The sequence below is a fragment of the Octopus sinensis genome, linkage group LG6 (assembly GCF_006345805.1).
Source record: "Octopus sinensis linkage group LG6, ASM634580v1, whole genome shotgun sequence".
NCBI lineage: Eukaryota > Metazoa > Mollusca > Cephalopoda > Octopoda > Octopodidae > Octopus > Octopus sinensis.
The window spans coordinates 74,733,290-74,753,276 of NC_043002.1; the positions used below are offsets into that span (position 1 = coordinate 74,733,290).

Here is a 19,987-nt window from a genome sequence, read left to right on the forward strand (position 1 = left end):
TTATTATTTGACTATTTTCTTCTTTTGGCTGCAGGTGTCTGTCTGATGAGTGCATCAACCTTTTACTTTCTGCTTTGTTGTTTAGTCATGCATTCATTCGTATTAATTGTGTGTGTGCATGTGTGTAGGAGGCGTGTAAATTAGTCCATCAGTTCTGTATTCTAATGAAATGCTTCTCTTTTTCTTTTCCTTTGTCCATAGCATGAAATTAAGAGTATGGAGCTGTTTGACTAATTGCTAGTGATGATATGACTGATGATGGATTAATTTTATCGTACTCATTATTACAATTTTGTGAATATTCCAAATGATTTATTATATCTGCTGTTCTTGTTGTTATTATTATTATTAATATTGGTGTTGTTAATTATCGGTATTTTGTAATATTTAGTTATCTCACATTTTCAGCTTCTAAAATTGCATCAGGGAAGATTTTACCATTTTTTTTCTTCTAGTGTTTGTGAATTCAGTATCAGTAATATACTGTGGTTCATTCAATCAACAGCATCTTCTGCCAACATTTTTGGCTTTGAGTCAATGTTGGAAATAATTATTGTTAATGCTGCAATAATTAATCCTGCTAGATTATCATGAGTATTGTGGTTGTTCATCATCATTGTTATTTAATGTCCACTTTTCAATGCTTGTATGGGTCATACAGAATTTGTTTTCCATGGCCCGGTGCCCTTCCTGTCACTAACCTTTGCTTGTTTCCCTGCAAGGTAATATTTCCCCATAACTAGACATGTTTTTCATGCATGTCTGAAAGCAAAAACCTGACCATGATTCTCATTTGCAATCACTACATGATGTCATGACTAAGGTACACACAAACCCATATACATATGTATACAAAGGGCATCTTTCAGTTTCTGTCTGCCAAATCTACTCACAAAACTTTGTTCAGTTGAGGCTGTAATAGAAAATACTTGATTAAGATGCCATGCTGTGGATTGAACTGGAGACTACATAGTTGGGAAGCAAGCTTCTTAACAACATGGCCATGTCTGCATCTATTCTTAGTTGATATTAATATTACTATTATTTGAATTATATTCCTATTTGCTCTGAGACCAAATTTTACTAGCATCAATTTTGTCTTTCATCATTCTGGTTTTGATAAAAATAAGTAGTGAGGTTGATTTAATCAACTGTACTTTGTCCTTCCAAATAACTGTGCCTGAAGCTGGAAATAAAAAAAAGTCTTATTTCTTAGTTAGATGAGGAAGGCCAGCAGCTGTGATATTTTAAAGGGCCTTTGGAATTTGTAGGGAGTAGGTGGATGGAGGAAAGAGAGGAAGAAACTATGCTTGTATGATGGAAATTCTTGTTTACAACCATCATGCTATGTCAAAACAAGGGTATGCATGCACACACACACACACAAATGGGATTCTTTCAGTTTCTATCTATTAAATTCACTTACAAGGCTTTGGTCAGGCCTGAAGCTGTAGCAGAAAACATTCTCAAGGTGCTATGTAGTGGGACTAAATCTGGAACTGTATGGTTGTGAATCAAGTTTCTTACCACACAGCCACACTCTGAGAAAAGGTGAACGAATGAAAGAATGAATGAGAGAAAAGAAGAAATCAAGAAAAAAGGGAAGGAAGAATGAATGGACAAAAGGAAAAATTTTTCTGTATGACTTTGAAAGTTTTTGAAATAATCAAAACTTTCATTATTGCTTTCCAACAGTGTACATCATTGATGTTTTCAGTAATATATGTATTACAGAAATTGTGGACTGAAAAACATTCTCCACAAATACAGTCTTGTAGTCACAAACTTTGAGATAAAATCATTGCTTAAGAAAGTGTGAAAAGGACTAATAAAAACACCATATATACTGTGCTATAACTACTGTCAGTGGGTATATACAATTTGTTTGGTGAATTAAATTATTTTATTTGATTCAACAGTAATTAAATAAAATAATTATTTAATTAAGACGAAGAAGCTGTAATTTACTTACCAGAATAGTGCAATCAAGTAGATGTGTAGTTGTGTGTGTGTGTTCATGTTTGTAGAAACAGTATCTCTGTCTGTCTATCTGTAAGATAAATTATGTAAAAATGTCTGGTTGCTCAGACACTAGAATCTTAATTCTTTTGCTCTTGTCGGTACAATCTAGATAGATAGTCGAGTCTAGACAACTGGTTAACTAACACCAATCTCTCTGCTTTGCCACAACACTATGCACCCTAAGTTTGAATGCCTTCAAGAGCTTGTAAGAGAACCTCTATGCTAGGGATCGACCATTGTTTTTGTAATAACCCGCTTATGGATGTTTTTTGTTTCTTTTTTAACATTTCCCCCATACTCCACATCTGTATTATAAGCATGGCTGTATGGTTAAGAAGATTGCTTTGCAACTACATGTTTCTGGGTTCAGTCCCACACTGGGTTCAGTCCCATGGACAATTTTTTTTTTTAACTATATCCCCAGGCCTACCAATACCATGTGAGTGAATTTGGTAGCTGGAAACTGTGGAAGCCTGTTGTATGTGGTTGTATTTGTTCCCCCTTGCTGTCTGATAACTAGTGTTGGTTTGTTTGCGTCCTCTTAACTGAGCAGTTTAGCAAAAGACACCATTAGAAAAAGTACCAGACTGGAAAAAAAATATGTACTAGGATCAATTTGACTGACTGAACCCTTCAGGGTGGTGTCCCAGGGTGGGCAGAGTCCAATGACTGAAGCAAGTAATAGATAAAATATAAAACTATCCCTACATATTGCCCTATTAAACAAATCATGACACAAAAGACTATTTAAAAGCTTTCAACTTCTGATTGGCCCAGAAATAGATTAAATACGAAAATTTTTAGAAAAGGTTCAAGGCCCATGGAAAACACCACAGTATTACAAATGTGGATTGTGGCCCGCCTGTTGATGAGCTCTGCTCTGTGCAGTTCCCTGTCCTGATAGAATAGCAATCTGATATCTTGAATTACGTACTCCTGTCTTTTGAGTACGGAGGTGGGGAACCCCAGACATATTGGACAGTTTAGTATTGATATATATAAATGGGGTGCTCTTGGCTAGAACACCTTTCACTTTGCATAGGGGTATTCAATCAGGGTGGAAGTGAGGGTCTCACAACAATAGCAAGTGTGTATGAGTTGAGGAATCAAGACATCTTGTCTCCTGACATCTATTGCAGTATAGACACACACTCACATATGCACACATACACATGTAAAAGTGCATCAGGCTTGTATAGCATTGCTTCTCAACATTTTCAGCCTTGCATACCTTTTCCCTGGACAGCATTTTACAAATATTCCATAACCTTGTTTTACAACAATAACATTAAAAAAATCCAACTTTAATCATACAGAAGCTAATTTTGCAAAATGTTCTATTATCCAGATATTGTTACATTATAAAATATTATAATTATAGCAAGGAGGATACAGAAAGAAACAAAGTTCACAATTCAGTTTCCACATCAATGATATCCATCATTATCCATTCACTTTTCCATGCTTGCATGGATCAGATGGAATTTGATGAGGCAGATTTTCTATGACTGGATGCCCCTCCTATTGCCAATCCTCACCTGTTTCCAAGCAAGGTAATATTTTTCCATGACCAGACATGCTTTTTTAAGGAAGAGTGGAAACAACCAATACTGCTTATATCACATGATGTCAAGTGTATACATACAGAATGAGGTTCTTTCACTTTCCAGTTACCAAATTCAGTCACAAGCCTTTGGTTGACCAGTGGCTATAATTGATGATATTTGCCCTAAGTACCATGCACTGGAAGTACCGAGAGCACGTGGTTGGCAAGCAAGCTTCTTAGCCACACCTATGCCTATGTAGTGTAGTATGTGTGTGTGTGTGTGGGTGGGCGTTTGGGTGCATTGCTTAGTGGTTTGAACATTGGGCTCACAATCATGAGGTAGTTCAATTCCTGGCCCGGGCTGTGTGTTGTGTTCTTGAGCAAGTCACTTTATTTTCATGTTGCTCCAGTTCACTCAGCTGTGAAAATGAGTTGTGACATCACTGGTGTCAAGCTGCTTCAGCATTTGTCTTTCCCTTGGATAACATCGGTGGTTTGGAGAGGGGAAGCTGAAATGCATGGGCAACTGCTGTTTTCCATAAATAACCTTTCCTGGACTTGTGCCTCGCAGGGGAACTTCCTAGGTGCATTCCTATGGTCATTTATTACCAAAGTGGGTCTTCACACTTTACCTTTTATTTATGTATATATATCATTATCATCATCATCGTTTAACGTCCGCTTTCCATGCTAGCATGGGTTGGACGGTTCAACTGGGGTCTGGCAAGCCCGAAGGCTGCACCAGGCCAGTCAGATCTGGCAGTGTTTCTACAGCTGGATGCCCTTCCTAACGCCAACCACTCCGAGAGTGTAGTGGGTGATTTTATGTGCCACCAACACAGGTGCCAGACGAGGCTGGCAGACAGTCACGCTCGAATGGTGTTTTTTATGTGCTACCGACACAGGTGCCAGACGAGGCTGGCAGACGGCCACGCTCGGATGGTGTTTTTTATGTGCCACCGACACAAGTGCCAGACGAGGCTGGCGAACGGCTACGATCGGATGGTGTTTGTTATGTGCCCACAGCACGGGGCCAGTCGATGCGGTACTGGCTACGGTCCCGATCGGATGGTTTTCTTATGTGCCACCGGCACTGGTACCACAAGGATACAAATTCCATTGATGTTCATCTATTTGATTTGATTCGATTTGACGCCACCGACACAGGTGCCAGACGAGGCTGGCAGACGGCCATGCTCGGATGGTGTTTTTTATGTGCCACCGACACAGGTGCCAGACGAGGCTGGCGAACGGCTACGATCGGATGGTGTTTGTTACGTGCCCACAGCATGGGGCCAGTCGATGCGGTACTGGCTACGGTCCCGATCGGATGGTTTTCTTATGTGCCACCGGCACTGGTACCACAAGGATACAAATTCCAATAAACCATAACCTCCAAAAAATTGTGTATGTGTTTTGAGTATTAAAAAACATGGTGGTGCTGCATCATGACAGTAATTCTAATTGCTAAAATTAAGGGAGTCAGGAATAATGACTGACATTTGCTTGGAGAAGCCATTATGAAAGACTGCTGAATGTGGAGAATGAATGGGAGGAGGAGAGCCTGCCAAATGTTGACCCAGTAGAGGGACCAGCTATCCGAATAGACAGTTCCCTTGTAGTTAAGGCAATTAAGGGTATGAAACCAGGTAAAGCTCCCGGCCCATCAGGAATCACTGCTGAGATGCTTAAAACAGCTGGCTATGTGGGCTATGGCCTAGTCACCCGCATTGTAAACCAGGTAGTTCATAATGGAGTCATACCCAATGACTGGCGTAGCAGCACCATAGTCAACTGCTACAAGGGTAAGGGTGATGCTCTAGATAGAAATAACTACAGGGGTATTAAACTGTTGGATCAGGTGATGAAGGTCACAAAGAGGGTCATAACCCATCTCATTAGGGAGAGAATTTGCTTAGATGAGATGCAGTTCGGTTTTGTGCCGGGTAGAAGCACCACTGATGCTATATTCCTGGTCCGACAACAGCAGGAGAAGTACCTAGCTAAAGATAAACCCCTCTACATAGCTTTTGTGGACTTGGAGAAAGCCTTTGACAGGGTCCCCCGATCCCTTATCTGGTGGTTGATGCGGAAACTGGAGATTGACGAATGGCTAATAAGGGCTGTACAGGCCCTATACAGAGAGGCTGTCAGCAAGGTTAGGATTGGCAACGAATATAGTGAAGATTTCCGGGTAGAAGTAGGTGTACACCAAGGCTCAGCCCTCAGTCCCCTTTTATTCATCATAGTCCTCCAGGCAATAACAGAGGAATTCAAAACAGGTTGCCCCTGGGAGCTCCTCTATGTTCATGACCTGGCTCTCATAGCAGAATCACTACCGGAACTAGAAAAGACATTTCGGGTGTCGAAGCAAGGGTTAGAATCAAAGGGCCTTAGAGTAAATGAGGCAAAGACCAAAGTTATAGTAAGCAGAAAGGCGAACTCAGCACACACCCCCTCAGGCAGGTGGCCCTGCTCGATCTGTAGGAAAGGTGTAGGTAGAAACTCCATAAGATGCACCCAGTGTAAGCTATGGATGCATAAGAGGTGCAGCAACATCAAAGGGAAATTAACTGATAAGATAGCTTTCATGTGCAGCAGATGCACAGGGACAATAGACACCACAGATACTCAGAAAACAGATTCCATCACACTCCAGGGGGTGAAACTAGAAGTAGTTGATAGTTTCCGCTACCTGGGTGACCAAGTTAGTAGTGGAGGTGGATGCTCAGAGAGTGTCACCACTAGAATACGAATAGCCTGGGCAAAGTTCAGAAAGCTCCTAACCCCTACTGGCAACAAAGGGTCTCTCTCTCTCAAAGTGAAAGGTAGATTGTATGACGCATGTGTGTGAACCGCCATGCTTCACGGTAGTGAAACATGGGCTGTGACTGCAGAGGACATGCGTAGACTTGAAAGGAATGAAGCTAGCATGATCCGCTGGATGTGTAATGTCAGTGTGTGCGCACGACAGAGGGTAAGCACCCTGAGAGAAATGCTGGACATAAGAAGCATCAGATGCGGTGTGCAAGAGCGACGCTTGCGATGATATGGTCATGTACTGCGGATGGATGAAGAGAGATGTGTGAAGAAGTGCCACTCCCAAACAGTTGAAGGTATCAGGGGGAGAGGTAGACCCAGGAAGACATGGGATGAGGTAGTCAAGCATGACCTCAGAGTGTTGGGCCTCACTGAGGCAATGGCGAAGGACCGAGATCTCTGGAGATATGCTGTGACTGCAAAGACCCGGGCTGCTTTCTGCACCAGTTCCGCATAGCCCCTGCCTCAGTTCTGCATAGCCCTTACCCATTTAAAGTACCTTGGATTCCAGAACATCCCGCTGTGCTTGAGGAGACCTGTTGAGTCAAGTACATGAATATCGAAATAAATATCAATGGAAATAGTAGTTGTGATATCTGTGCTGGTGGCACATAAAGAGCACCATCCGAACGTGGCCGATGCCAAAAGAACCATCCGAATGTGGCCGTTGCCAGCGCCGTCTCGACTGGCTTCTGTGCCGGTGGCACATATAAAGCACCATCCGAACGTGCCGATGCCAGCGCCGCCTTGGCTGGCTTCCGTGCCGGTGACACATTAAAAGCACCAACCGATCGTGGCCAATGCTGGACTCCCCTGGCACCTGTGCAGGTGGCACGTAAAAAGCACCCACTACACTCGCGGAGTGGTTGGTGTTAGGAAGGGCATCCAGCTGTAGAAACACTGCCAGATCAGACTGGGGCCTGGTGCAGCCCCTGGCTTCCCAGACCCCGGTCGAACTGTGCAACCCGTACTAGCGTGGAAAACGGACAATAAACGATGATGATGATTTGGTAACAATTGCTAGTTGCCAAATCAGCAAAAAATGTAGAACTGTTTTGTTCAAAGACTATAAAATGCTACTTTTAGAGGTTTTAGCCATTGGACTGTGATCATGTAAGGGCTTTTGTTTCAGTGTTCTAGTTAATCATAACAGATCCCCACTCTTTTTTAATCATTGTCTACTTACCAAATTACTAAGTTATGTATTTGAAATGAAGTTTCAAACTTATTGATTATTCAGATAAATTTAGATATGGAAAAATACACACATACACACACACGCAAATGATGTATATCTACTCTGTATCTATCTATTAAATTCCTCTTTGAAGGCATTGGCCAATGCAAGTCTACAGTTGAAAATTCTTGCTCGAGGTATCACACAATGTATTCAAACTGGAACCCCTGTGGTTGTGAAGCAACTGCCTTATCCAAGCAGCCGTACCTGTGAGGTTGTTTGCCTATTGCAGCTAATATTTCTTGAATGTTTTGATAACTATTGCCAATAGCTAGGTAGCTAGGTGAACAAAGAGATGTAGACATGAGAGTTGTGTCCAGAGATTCTATAAAATGCCTGCGGTAGATTTCAACTATAGATCTTCGCTGATGATGCTCTAATACTTTATCTACTTAACTCGATCACTTTCAGTATTGAATTGGAATTCTCTTACATAAGAACTGATGATAAATAGATGCAGATAACTTCTTTTTTTATGTATGTTTGTATGTCTGTGGAAATATATCTGATAACACAGTTCTTTGGCTTTATTCTTAGTTTCGTTACAATTTTCCTGTAACCACTTCCATTTATCTTAAAGAACATTAAACTATATAGTTAAAAGGTTAAAATATAAACTCAAGTGGCTTGGGAAATGTTTAAAAGCACTGTATGTTTTTCAGGTTTAAATTGGAAACCTCTCTGTCAATGTATTGTTAGAATCTCCCTTTGTGAATGCCGGTGCTGAAATAATTTCTTGGCTAATCGAGTCCATCAGTCTAGTTTATAATTTTCTCAGCTGAATTTGTTTTCAATTACTGTATTAGATGGCATATAAGATACACTATTTTTCCCTCCAAAAAAAAAGAAAAAAAGAAGCCTTAAAACATCCTATACGCGAAGTTGATCCTGTATGTAAAAGTCGTCCCAATATTTATATGCCTCCATAAGGTGGTGAGCTGGCAGAATTGCTAGCACACCGGGAAAAATATTTAGCATCATATCATCTGGCTTTACATCTTGAGTTCAAATTTCATCTAGGTTGACTTTGCATTTCATGCTTTTGCGGGGTCAATAAAATAAGTACCAGTTGAGTACTGGGGTTGATTTAATTGACTTACCCCTCCCCAAATTTGCTAGCTTTGTGCCAAAATTTGAAACCAATATTATATGCTTTAATGCATTATAATTTTTTTTTTTCCCTGAATATGCACTGAAATATCTTTAAAAAAATCTCCCCAGGTCCTGTATGTGAAGTTGTTCCTCCCATAAACTAAATTTGTCCTGATATTACATGCTTTCAATGTGCTAAAAACTTTCTATCTTAAATCTGCATTGTTGAAGTTTTAGGGGGTGTCTAATATGATTGGACGTCTTTTATGTTATCAAATATCTTACATCATTAACAGTGTTAAAGAAACATGAGTGTCCAGTCATCACATCTCTCTGACATTGGTACAAAAACAAAATTAGTGAATTGGACAAAGTTTACTTTACTTTGATACCACACTATTAACAGTTGTAACTGAGGCAGTTTTTATTATTTTAACTTCAATAATATGCTAGACTTAAGTCATTTGGGCTCACTTTGAAAAACAAAAAAAACTTTCAAAATAAGCATTGTACAATGAGAAAAGATGAAAATTATAATTCATCATTAATAATAATAATAATAATAATAATAATAATAATAATGATCCCTATCATCATCTTCATCATTGTCATCCCTATCAAGTAACTACTTGAAGTTACTTAATAGTGATGCATTATTTAAGAAATACTTAAAGCATTATTTCACAAATACAGTTAATTAATTTCTAATTGGAGTAAAAAAAAATAAGAAGAAAAAAGAGTAATTTTATTAACAAGATGTATTAAGGATATTATATTGTAAGCTATAAATCACTTTCATTAGCATTGCTGATCTCCAAATTTGTGAAGCAGACTTAAACATTATTTTTGCATTCATGTTTCTCTTTATTTATTCCTTCATTTATTAGTATTTTTTATTCTCTGCATCTCATGAAACTGGGTTAATGTTCCTAGACATTAGCCAGATTTTTGGTACTCAACAAACTGAGGAGATCTGAAGATATTTGTGTAATATAATTTGCAAGGCCACTTGAAAACTAGAAAACACTACAAGTATTCTAAGTGGTGGAAATGACTTATTATTGTTCTCAAAGACTTAGCGGTTGTAGCTGGTTTTTCGTTAATCATTTATTTAATTTGTGTTGCTGGCATCTCAGAAATTTAAGCAGCAAAAATTAAAAATTACAAATATTCTCTTCTAATTACAAATATTATTTATTTATTTTTTTTTGTCCTTTTATAAAAGGAATTTGTTTTGGAATTTTAATTTTGTTTAATTTTACATTCATTCATTCAATCAATTTATTTATTTCTCACCACTTACTGCAGACTTTGTTTATAGGACATTGTTTTTGAATATCATTATCAATTTACTTTTAGAAAACACTTTTTTTTTTATACGAGTGCTTAGAAACGTTCATGTATTTCTTTTCACCACAAAACATGGCTTTTAAATCTCTACACTCAACCACTACAGTATTCTTTTAACCTATCTTAACATCAACTTCAGTGCAATAAAAAAAACCCACTAATAACACAAAATAAAATTTTTACTTCACAAGATTAAAACTAACAGTTGTACCCAACAAATCATAACACACCACACTATGTACATAGAAACAACACCAAAGAACAACCACTTCATATCATACATCACTCCTTAATGATGTTACCCACTCCACAAAAATACAATAATGCTTCTTGTCTTCCACCCATGCTCCCCCCACCTCTCCCTTCACCCCTCTACTATTGTTGTCATCATTTTAGTGTCTTTGTTTTTATTCTATGCTAATGTTTTCAATTGGTCTGCTGCACAGAACATTGTCAACGGTTTTGGTCTTTCATCATCTTGTCTGTGAAGACCAGTATGCTAAGATCTGATTTTACTACTACTACTACTACTACTACTACTACTACTACTACTACTAGTAATCTTTAGTCTTCTTCATCTATGGCAGTGGTTCTCAACCACATTTTGTCCTTGAACCCTTTTGATTTCTATTTTACTCAGGTGGATCCCAATAGCCATTCAATATTAAAAAATATTTTATAATTAATTATTGAATAAGAATTGTATAAAAGAAATTGTTACCATATTTTGTACATTGTGGAAGTGTAACCAATTTAGTACACATAATTTTGGACAACAGAATCTTATATGGATCCTCAAAGGTCATGTGGACCCTGGTTGAGAAACACTGATCTATGATTAGCCTCTACTAACAATGTCTATTACTTTTTCATCTAACACTCATCATCCATTAGCATCATGTGGTCTGTACTAATAAGCTTCTTATAACAAAATGATACACCATAATTGATTCCTATTGATTCAGTGATGTTCTTGGGAATTAATCTTTTAAGTAAACATGTTTTGTTTCTATCCTTTAAGCATTGTTAATTTGCTATTTTTGTCTAAGATTTTCCAGGCACAGACATAACTGTGTGTAGTTGAGATGTTTGCTTCCCAGCCAAATGGGCAACAGTTTTGTCTACTATGGCCCTGGGTGGGCTAAAGCTTTGTTAGTGGATTTGGTAGATGGATGGTTGTCATATATATATATATATATATATATATATATTATAAGAGCAGAATACAACAGTAAATTTGTGAAACTTATTTTATTATGATTATGTGTATGTGTGCACTTAGCTCTTTACATTCCTCAGGCCATTGCTTCTATGAAAAGGTAGATGAGATGACCACCATCATTGTTCAGTGAACTCACAGTGAATGGTGGCTAGGATTCCTTCTATCACAACTTGATTGGTCTATCCTATTTTATTTTAGTGATGGGGAGAAAATCTCCTTGCTTATATGTGTGTGTGTAGGCACATGACCTAGTGGTTAGAGCAGTGGACTCGCAGGTTCGAATCTCAGACCTGGCAATGTGTGTATTTATGAGCAAAACACCTAAGCTCCATGTGGCTCCAGTAGAAGGTAATGGCGAACTTCTGCTGACTCTTTTGCCACAACTTTCTCTCGCTCTTTCCTCTTGCATCTAGCAGCTCACCTGTGATGGACCAGCGTCCCATCCAGGTAGGGAACCTATACACCAATGAAACCAGGATACTGGTCCATTATGAGTCAGGCATGGCTTGAGAAAGAACAAACAATACACACACACACACACACTAGATGTCTTTCAGTTTCTGCCTTCCAAATTCACTTCCAAGGCTCTTGTTGGTCTAGGATTATAGTAGAAGACATTTGCTCTAGATATCACGAAGTGGGACTGAACCTGAAACCATGTGGTCAGGAAACAAACATCTTCACCATACAGCTATGACTGTGCCTATATGGCCAAACCTGGGTTGAATACAGTTTCTGTCTACCAAATTCGCTCATAAGACATTGGTTGGCCCAAGATATTTTGCTCAAGGTACTGTTCAATAAGACTGAATTCAAAACCTCATGGTTATGAAATAGACTTCTTAACCACAAAGTTATACTTTTGTTGGTCATAATAAAAACAAGCTATCAAGAAGGTTAGAGAGGGCTTTTAGCCTGACTATTTTATTACAATGACCCAAGGATTCTTATATTTTTTGCAGTATATAATGAAACTTGAACCTCTGAAACAATATAACGTAACGAGTGTGCTGTTTAATTAAAATAACATAAATGTAGTTTTAAGTGAGGTATAATTATTACTAGCTACTCGACATTTAATACTAGTTTGGAAGAAAGATTTGGGTGGCAATTTTCTGAAGTGCCATTATCTGGTATGAGATCATCATGAGAATAGAAATAGACCAAGAAGGTGTGATGTAGATAAAATAGAATGATTTCCTCAAGAATTCTCTTTGAGAACTGAATGAGGCAAGACCTATATTTAGGTTTAAAAGTGTAATTTCGGGAAATGGCTATAAATACTCATGAGAAATACTTGAGACAACCAAATACAGAATTGTTGAATGAATTAATTTGGAGATGACTACTTAATGGCAAATATTGTGTGGCTACTTTTTTTTTTTTTATAATCTTTATTTTATACCTCCCCACCTTTTTTTTTAATGGTCATTTTATATATTGCAGCATCAACTTACTATTTCTATCTTTTGTAGTTTTTGTATCTGTGAAAGATTCTGTGCTTCTTTTATTTCTTTTTTACTTTATTTCTTTTTTTTTGATGATTTCTATCTTTTCAATTGTTATAGAGTTCACAGTCTTTATGGTGCCGGCTGTCAGTGTTGCTGAATTTCCTGCCACTTGAAACCGATTTGCCTGTTGACAGAGGTAAGCTAATATTTTTGTTGGACAGATTCCTGTAATTGAAGAAGAACAACAGGGTGGTGTGTGAGAAGAACAACAGAAGAGTGAGAGGGTGGGAGGATAGAAGTGGTGGGTGGGTGGGCATTTGAAGCCTACATCAGAATTTACCAAAGATTTAGTTATCTTCTGTTTCAATGCTTTAGTTCCCCCCTCCCCCCAGAGTGTCATGTAAGTTTGACTGTTCTACTTGAAACCTCTTTTAAGAGTCTGGTTTAATTTATATTTTTATCTTGTATGATATTTTGATGTTGGAAGATATAACTAATATAACAATGATCAGCCCGGCTACTAATCAACTTATCCTGGTGTAGAAAATGGATGTAAAACTGGTGAAGTATGTGGTCTTTGGTGATGACAATGTTTTATTGCTTACGTTTTAATTGTTTGATCATCTTCTTGCTAACTTCTTTCCGACCTTTGTTAGGAAGAAAGGACTGAAATATAAGTGGTAATCAATCTATTGCTAAAATATATCTTTAGATGATTCTCAGTTGTTCAAGAATAAAAATAATTTCTAAAATTTTAGAAGAGCCCTATAATATCAGTAAAGCTTATGAAGAATTTCAGCTATATATATATATATATGATGATGGCTGTCCACTCGTGACCGAGGAAGACCATTGCTGACCTTCAGGAACATTATGCGCTCTAGGACTAACTTATATTTTGCATTTGCGGCTCTGTTGGTGGCTAATGAGCCCTGCTCTTGACAAGCATACACGACTGCAAACATTGCAGACCAAGCTTTCCCCATTCACTATACGAGCCGTGCGCTTTTGCGCAACTCGCTTAAGTTCTTCATGCTGGATACGTGCTCTCTCAAAAGGGTTGATCCCCTCCTTAACCTGCTTCCTCCATCTGTGGCGATGACAGGCATTGTTCTCCCAGTCAGTGTCCTGCATAACACACATATATATATGTGTGTGTATATATATATATATATGTATATATATATATATATTATATATATATATATATATATATATATATATATATATATTAATATATATATATATATGTATATATATATTATATATATGTATATATATATATATATATATATAATATATACATACACACACACATACATACATACACACAGTGTGTCCCAAAAGTCACTGATGGGTTTCAATTTTTAATAACTTCTTTAACTTTACAAATAAATGCATGAAATTTTCATACAACTTAAAGGACATAATGGAAATTAAGCTAAAACAATGCAAAAGCGGATTGTGACTAGCGATGTGTAACAACGTCTGATATATATATATATATATAGTTGGAATTTACAGAAAAACAAAAGACAAAGACAGATGTATTAGTTTGATGCTTGGGAAAGTGAGAAAGTCTTTTACGTTTTGAGCCTACACTCTTCAACAGAAAAGAACACGAGGAAATAAACAGAGAGAGAAAAAAAAAAACTTGTGGATTTAGCAATCAATCATGGCACCTGTGTACACACACACACACACACACACACACAACATTACTGATGACATATTGTTCTTCCTAAAGCACATGGCCCAGTGGTTAGGTGCTGCACTCACAATTGCTAAATTGTGGTTTTAATTTTCAGACTGGGCAGTGCATTGTGTTCTTGAGAGAAACTCTTCATTTTGCATTGCTCTGCAACCACTTCGTCATCTGAAGTATGACACATCAGTGCACCTGTACAGTCCATGTTGATTTGACAGAGGTAGTGAGATAATGTACAGCACTAACGCTTGATCATTATTAACAAATTATCTGTGGCATTTGTTTAATAAGAAGTTAAGGCGGTGAGCTGGCAGAAACGTTAGGACACCGGGTGAAATGCTTAGCGGTATTTCATCTGTCTTTACGTTCTGAGTTCAAATTCTGCCGAGGTCGACTTTGCCTGTCATCCTTTCGGAGTCGATAAATTAAGTACCAGTTATGCACTGGGATTGATGTAATTGACTTAATCCCTTTGTCTGTCCTTGTTTGTCCCCTCTATGTTAAGCCCCTTGTGGGCAATAAAGAAAAAACTAAGTTATGAAGCCTTGATCTGACATTTAAAAAAGGAGTCAAACCATGCCAGCATTGGACATGGATGTTAAATGATGATTATATATATATGTATATATAGCTGCAAGCCAGCTGTGTGGTGAAAAAGTTTCTTCCCTAACCATTTAGCTTTGGGTTCAGTTAAACTGCACATACAGATGTGTGTATGTGTCTCCTTGTTTTGACATCACATGATGGTTGCAAATGATTGTTGCCATCATACAAGTGATGTTGTTCGTTGCCAGTCTTCCTTGTAAACCATGTTTGACCATGGGAGGAATATCACCTTGCTTGGAAACAGGTAAGGTTTGGCAACAAGAAGAGCATCCGGCTCTAAAAATATTTGCTTCAATTAACTACACTTGACTCATGCTAGCATGGAGAATTGGACATTAAATGATAATGGTGTTGTGAAAGAAGCCTGTCGTCATGATAGATTGTTAGCCACTACACACATTTTTTTCTCTCCTTGTTTTTTCTGTGTCCCTTTCTGTAGAAGAGCATAGGCTCGAAACGTAAAAGACTTTTCTATTCCTGAGTGTTATACTAATACATCTGTTTGTTTTGTACATCACCTGTCTTCGTCTTTTGTTTTTTTCGTAAACTCTCCCTATATATATATATATATGTATATGGTAGTGTGTCTGTGTTTGTCTTCCTACCATTGCTTGATGACTGATGTTGGTGGGTTTACATCTCTGTAACTTAGTAGTTCGGCAAAAGTGACTATTAGAATAAGAACTAGGCTTATAAAGAATAAGTCCCTGGTCAATTTGTTCAACTAAATGCAGTGCTCCAGCATGGCTGCAGTCAGATGACTGAAACAAATAAAAGAATATGATAATGAACTTGTTGTATCTAGTGCTCAGGTGCATTACAACTCATCAGAAAAAGTAACCAAAACTGCATGAACAGTAGATAGAATATGCACAAGCAGTAAACAGTGAAAAAGTCTAAAAAAAAAGGGGGTGGGAAGAAGAAGAAATGGGTGTAGAAAGGTGTAGTGTTGGTGAATTTCAGGAAGTATGGAAGTGTTGAAGGATGTAGTATCTCAGTAGCTAACAACTGATGCAGGTAGTTTATTCCATGCTTCAGTAATTCTTAGCATGATAAAATGTTTCTGAAAGTCATGGGTGCTCTGTTGTTTTTTGATTTTGTAAGCAAATCCATAAGTGTTAGACACATGAAATTCAAAAAGGTGCCCAAGGTTGTTGGAAAGATGGTGGATAATCTTGCAGGTGACTACCAAGCCAGTTGCCAGATGGAGCTTTAATGTGTCCATGTCCAGGGAAGCAAGATGTTCATCATCATCATCATTTAATTAATAGATGAGCCAGAGGGCTGTGCCAGGTTCTGTGTCTGCTTTGGGATAGCTCCCCTTTCTCAAAATAATAATAATAATAATTACTGTTCCTAACATAGGCTAAACCCCTTGAGTTCAGGAAAAAGAAATAATCAAATATAGTAACCTCAGTACATTACTGGTACATTATTTTATTGACCCTGCCCTCCTTCCATGAAAGAATGTAAAGAAAAGTTGACGTCAGTAGGATTTGAACTCATGACATGTAGACTCAGAACAACATACTGCAAGGCAATTTTTCTCACATTCCTACGATCCCATAGTAACGCAGTGTTAAATTGATAGAATGTTGTATGACTAGCTTCAATTGTTCCCTTCCTTTGTTGCTGTTCTCAACTGATAGACTTAATTCAAGTGTAATATACACCCCTCCTCTATTTTTGCTATTTTCTTTATTTTTCTTTTATTGTTATGAATTATAATATATCTTTTCAACTATGAAACTATTCTTACAATTGAACTGCATGGTGCACCACTGAACATAATTTGCGTGTTTTGTTAAAACATTTTATTTACCGATCTAAATAATATTCATTCTTAATAAAATTGCTCTTTGGCTTTCAAATGCATTGTATAATAGATAATTAACAAGATGTTCATTCCTTCAACTAAAATGTTGTTGGAAGAGGTTATTTCTTTTAGTGTTTGTTTTATGAGATCTATATATATATATATATATATATATACACACACACACATACATGCACACATACATACAGATACAAACACACATATGCATATATATGTTGAACACCGATATATGTATTAATATATTGATATGTATCTATGTATATGTGTGTGTGTATATATATATGTATTTATGGATGTTTATGTATGTGTTACATAATACATAACTATACATGTATGTTTGTGTCTATCAACTCCATGTAAAATATTGTTGTATCTATCTAAAAGGACAAAACAAAACAAAAATCTATTCTGATTTTAAATGTCAATTTAAAGTCCTTGATTCTTTTGTTTGTGTACCCTTTCTGTCACAGTTGCAGTGTCAACATGACCCTGAGGGTTTACATGACTTGTCTACAGTGTCAACAAATATATAGCCGAGCATTCATTTCCTTTCACTGTTTCATTACCATTTGTTAGGTATTGCTGCTAATTCAGATGTGTGTATGATTTGCTCGATCAGCTTTAATTCATGATTCCATTCCACTCTTAATTGTTACCACATAACCCTTTAGCATTTAAACTGGTCATATTTGGCTCAAATATTCTTCCTGTTTTATGTTCATACTGGTCAGATCTGACCTCTCATACCTTTGCAAATATGTCATTCTAAAAACAATTACATTGTTGAGATCTCAGAGTTATGACATTATGCTGGGCTAATTCAAAACAACAGTATAATTCAAACACTAAAGGGTTATACAGTGATGTATAAGAATTGTAGTCATGGCAAGCATTTTTATGTTTGTTGACTTATAGTAATACCTGTGACGGGATTTGAAGTCATAACTTGACTTCAGTTGATGGCACTTTTTCTTCAGAAAATGTCTCCAATAAAACCACCTTTGATCCTATTTCGAAAGTCGGTCCTATATAACATACTTAATGCTCAAAAAACTTTTTTCCTGAACATGTGCTGCTGAAATTGAGGTGCAACTAATATGCCCAAGTGCATTTTATGCTATTAAATAAAGTAACTCTTTTTTTTTTCTACTGCTACACCTATTGGTTTTAATTAATCTGATTGAATCCAAGTAAATTACGTGTATTTAATGCATTTAATTTATTCAGAATCAGTGCAATAATTTGAGCTTTCTATTTTAAGATCTGCAGGTTTAGGTTCATGTTTTTATCCCTAGAATTATTTTAGCAGATAAGCAGGAATTAAATCATAAATTATTACTAATTTGTTCTGTAATGTTTTCTTCACATTCTGAATTTTAAAAATGAAACAAAACCAGACAAAACAAAGCAAGAAACTTTATTTTTGTTTTCCAAGACTTCTAGATCGAAACAAAGGTTGGGTTAGAACTGACACAACTGGAAGTAAAGACCTAGTCTTCAGTGATGGTGAATGTAGAAGCAAATATTGACAGTGAAGACAAACTGCCATGTTTACTTGATTGTAAACCATTGGTTAATTTAGCAGCCTATTTACAAATTTAGTTCTGGAGAAGTAAGAGTGGTGGCATATTGTCATTGCCTTTTAGTATTTACTGTTCAGGGTTCAAAGAACGAGAGTTGAATTTTTTTGTCCCTTCTACCTGGGTCAGTTAAAATTACTAACCACACAACTGGTGCTGTTTGTTCAATTGACTCTTAGGATTTTCTGCATTACAAAAATATGAGAAATACCTTACAATATTGTTTAATGATGCAACAATCTCTGCCTGGTGAAGGCGTGTTGCCTAGTGGTTAGGATGTTGCACTCAGAACCAGGGGGTTGTGGTTTCAATTCCTGGACCAGGTGATACATTGTATTCTTGAACAAAACATGTCAGTTCATATTGCTCCAGTCCACTCTTGTTTGCAATGGACTGGTGTCTCATTCAGTGACGATGTTGTGAGCTCAGTCACTTATGCATTATAGAAACTGGGTAATCAGCCCTATGAGTTCAAGGATTTGAGATGGCAATGTTTTGGGGTTAATCATGCGGCAGTCTCCACCAGCATGTCATGTTGGTGCCCCCTCCCCTTCCCCTGCACAGTCCTTGAAAGAAGGAAAAAGAAATTTTGTGTCTCATTTTTTTTCTCAGCATATCTAATAAGTAGCTAAATTTTTATTTACCATATCATTTATTTAAGTTTTTGGGTGTGCAGTTTCTTATCAATGTTCTTATATCCTGGCTGGCTATAAAGTAGAAATTTTTAAAGTCTGATACTTTTAGCTGCTCTTCCTCCCTAACTTAGTCAGGTAACTTGTCTCTAGTGTTGCTTCTGGCATTGTTGACTTTAAGGTCAAAAAGTGATAGAAATAATTCATTTGTATGAATAACTTTGGAAACATTTTAGATGTTACACAAATTCAAACTGCATTTATTTTTCAGGTGTTTTTATGAGCTTTATGGAAGTTAAACTATAACTGTATGATTAACCTTTTATTTTTCTGTATATATGTGTATGAAAATTAGTAGGCACATACATACATACATACATGCATGCACATGTAGTCTGGTCGGTTCTAAAATGAATTATCCACGCAAGTGTTTTTTTTATAGCTGGATGCCTGTCTTAATGTTAAGAACTCAACTAAGAAGTAGAAATAGTACCTGCTTTCAGCTAGAATGACTGAAATAAGTAATGTTCTTGATGCAAGGACATAAGACATAACACAGTGCCTGTAGCTAGGTTTGAACTCATGACCTTTTCATCAGTTTTTCAGCAACTTAACCATGTATCTGAATCTACTTCTCTATATTAAGAGAACAAAAAAAGAAGTTAGAAATGATTTCATTTCCCTTTGGGATATATATTTTATCTTGTTTGTGTTCCACTGAATTTAATTCATAGGAAATACCTCAAGCATTCACTAGGTTTTAAAAAGAAGTTAGTTTTTTTTTTCTTCTTCCTAATCTTTACACTCATATTAAGTTCATTTTTCTTTTTGTTTCATTTTCAATGATTTATCTAATGCCATGTAAGTGTGATAAGATACAATTG

The 19,987-nt window shown here is 36.9% G+C and overlaps 1 protein-coding gene across 4 annotated transcripts in view; it reads left to right on the top strand.

Annotated features, from left to right (window-relative positions):
* LOC115213434 (protein SMG5-like) overlaps positions 1-19,987 on the top strand; it is a 495,266-nt gene that overhangs the window by 90,944 nt on the left and 384,335 nt on the right. For all 4 annotated transcript variants that reach the window (XM_036504028.1, XM_036504027.1, XM_029782410.2 and 1 more), the window contains exon 18: positions 12,858-12,936. In XM_036504028.1, the coding sequence (XP_036359921.1) occupies positions 12,858-12,936 (79 nt within the window). The remainder of the gene's footprint in view (positions 1-12,857; positions 12,937-19,987) is intronic.